At 38.4% G+C, this 2,500-nt stretch overlaps 1 protein-coding gene across 1 annotated transcript in view; it reads left to right on the forward strand.

The window, feature by feature from the left end:
* Positions 1-2,500, forward strand: part of LOC125043236 (metabotropic glutamate receptor 6-like) — an 82,250-nt gene that overhangs the window by 77,905 nt on the left and 1,845 nt on the right. Inside the window, exon 15 of the mRNA XM_047639246.1 lies at positions 952-1,106. Coding sequence (XP_047495202.1) covers positions 952-1,106 — 155 coding nt within the window. The remainder of the gene's footprint in view (positions 1-951; positions 1,107-2,500) is intronic.

Raw genomic sequence — 2,500 nt, forward strand, 5'->3', positions numbered from 1 at the left:
ACTGTGCTTCTCTCTCCTCTTTTCCAGACTGACTGTGCTTCTCTCTCCTCTTTTCCAGGACTGACTGTGCTTCTCTCTCCTCTTTTCCAGACTGACTGTGCTTCTCTCTCCTCTTTTCCAGGACTGACTGTGCTTCTCTCTCCTCTTTTCCAGAACTGACTGTGCTTCTCTCTCCTCTTTTCCAGAACTGACTGTGCTTCTCTCTCCTCTTTTCCAGGACTGACTGTGCTTCTCTCTCCTCTTTTCCAGACTGACTGTGCTTCTCTCTCCTCTTTTCCAGAACTGACTGTGCTTCTCTCTCCTCTTTTCCAGAACTGACTGTGCTTCTCTCTCCTCTTTTCCAGAACTGACTGTGCTTCTCTCTCCTCTTTTCCAGGACTGACTGTGCTTCTCTCTCCTCTTTTCCAGAACTGACTGTGCTTCTCTCTCCTCTTTTCCAGAACTGACTGTGCTTCTCTCTCCTCTTTTCCAGAACTGACTGTGCTTCTCTCTCCTCTTTTCCAGGACTGACTGTGCTTCTCTCTCCTCTTTTCCAGACTGACTGTGCTTCTCTCTCCTCTTTTCCAGAACTGATTGTGGTTCTCTCTCCTCCTTTCCAGGACTGATTGTGGTTCTCTCTCCTCTTTTCCAGAACTGATTGTAGTTCTCTCTCCTCTTTTCCAGAACTGACTGTGCTTCTCTCTCCTCTTTTCCAGGACTGACTGTGCTTCTCTCTCCTCTTTTCCAGAACTGACTGTGCTTCTCTCTCCTCTTTTCCAGAACTGATTGTGGTTCTCTCTCCTCCTTTCCAGGACTGATTGTGGTTCTCTCTCCTCTTTTCCAGAACTGATTGTAGTTCTCTCTCCTCTTTTCCAGAACTGATTGTAGTTCTCTCTCCTCTTTTCCAGGACTGATTGTAGCTCTCTCTCCTCTTTTCCAGAACTGATTGTAGTTTTCTCTCTTCTTTTCCAGGACTGATTGTAGTGTGCACGGTATACGCTGTTCTCACGCGCAAGATTCCCGAGGCGTTTAACGAAAGTAAACACATCGGCTTCACCATGTACACCACCTGTATCATCTGGCTTGCCTTTGTGCCCATCTACTTCTCCACGGCTAATAACGTCGAGGTGAGACGAACCCTTTTGCTATTCGACTGTCATTTTTATTATTGTTGTTGTTGTTGTTATTGTTGTTGTTGTTATTGTTTTTATTATTATTATTATCATTATTACCATTAATATTATTATTATTATTATCATTAATATTATTTTTATTATTATCATTAATATTATTATTATTATCATTAATATTATTATAATTATCATTAATATTATTATTATTATTGTCATTATTATTTTTTATGCTTCTTCTTTCTTTTTTCTTTTCTTTCTTTTGATTTGTTTTGTCTTTTATATTTTTTATATTCTTTTCCTTTTTTCTTGTTATTTTTTTCACTTTTCTACTTTTCTTTTAGTCTTTTTGTTTCAATATGTTTCCTCACTTTTCTTTTTCGTTTCCTTTGAATCGGTGTGCCGTGAAATCCCACTTACTATCAAAAGCGCTGTAATGCCTCTTGCTTTTTATTCAAATATATCATAATGATGTAGGTTTCCAGATTTCTTTTTTATATATAAAGTACAAACTTTGCATAAAAGTCCACTGTGCCAAAAAAAAGAGAGAAAAAAAATCCTGCAAATGACAAAGAACCTTTTGTTGATTGAGTTACGAAATCTTTACAAAATATTTTCGCAACGTTTTATAATAAAACGATGAAAGATACAGAAAGAGGTGTATGTTCATAAAGAAATTTAATATGTTCGTTCGCCCAAACCGCAAAATTCCTGTTGTTTATGTGGGATAGCCTAACGAAAATTTGAATTTGTAATCCGAATATCGTTCAAAAAAATATTAGTTTTTGCCTGGCTTTGCGCCTCACAATACGATGCGCTTTAATGAAACAAGCATAGGGTGGCTGGTGATAAAAAATGCATTGAATTGACCGCATGAGGGTTTTGAAACATTGCAAGTTTGGAGATGTGTCATTATTGTGAATGTTTGGCTATCATTATTTGTATTGGTATTGTTATCATAATTATTATATATATCACTGTTATTATCTGTGATATAAAAACTCATTATTTTCATTAACAGCATTATTAATATCATCATTAATAGTATCATCATAATCATCATTATGATTATTATTAATATTACCATTGGTATTGCATTGCCATTACTACCATGGATAATATTATTATTATCATCATTAATATCAGAATCAGAATTATCGCCATCATCATCACCAAAACCATAATCATCACCATCATCATCACCACCCTTACCCTCACCCTCATCATCACCACCCTCACCCTCAGCCTCAGCCTCAGCCTCAGCCTCAGCCTCAGCCTCAGCCTCAGCCTCAGCCTCAGCCTCACCCTCACCCTCACCCTCACCCTCACCCTCACCTTCACCCTCACCCTCACCCTCACTCTCACCCTCACCCTCACCCTCACCCTCACCC

Source organism: Penaeus chinensis, chromosome 33 (genome assembly GCF_019202785.1).
Source record: "Penaeus chinensis breed Huanghai No. 1 chromosome 33, ASM1920278v2, whole genome shotgun sequence".
Classification (NCBI taxonomy): domain Eukaryota; kingdom Metazoa; phylum Arthropoda; class Malacostraca; order Decapoda; family Penaeidae; genus Penaeus; species Penaeus chinensis.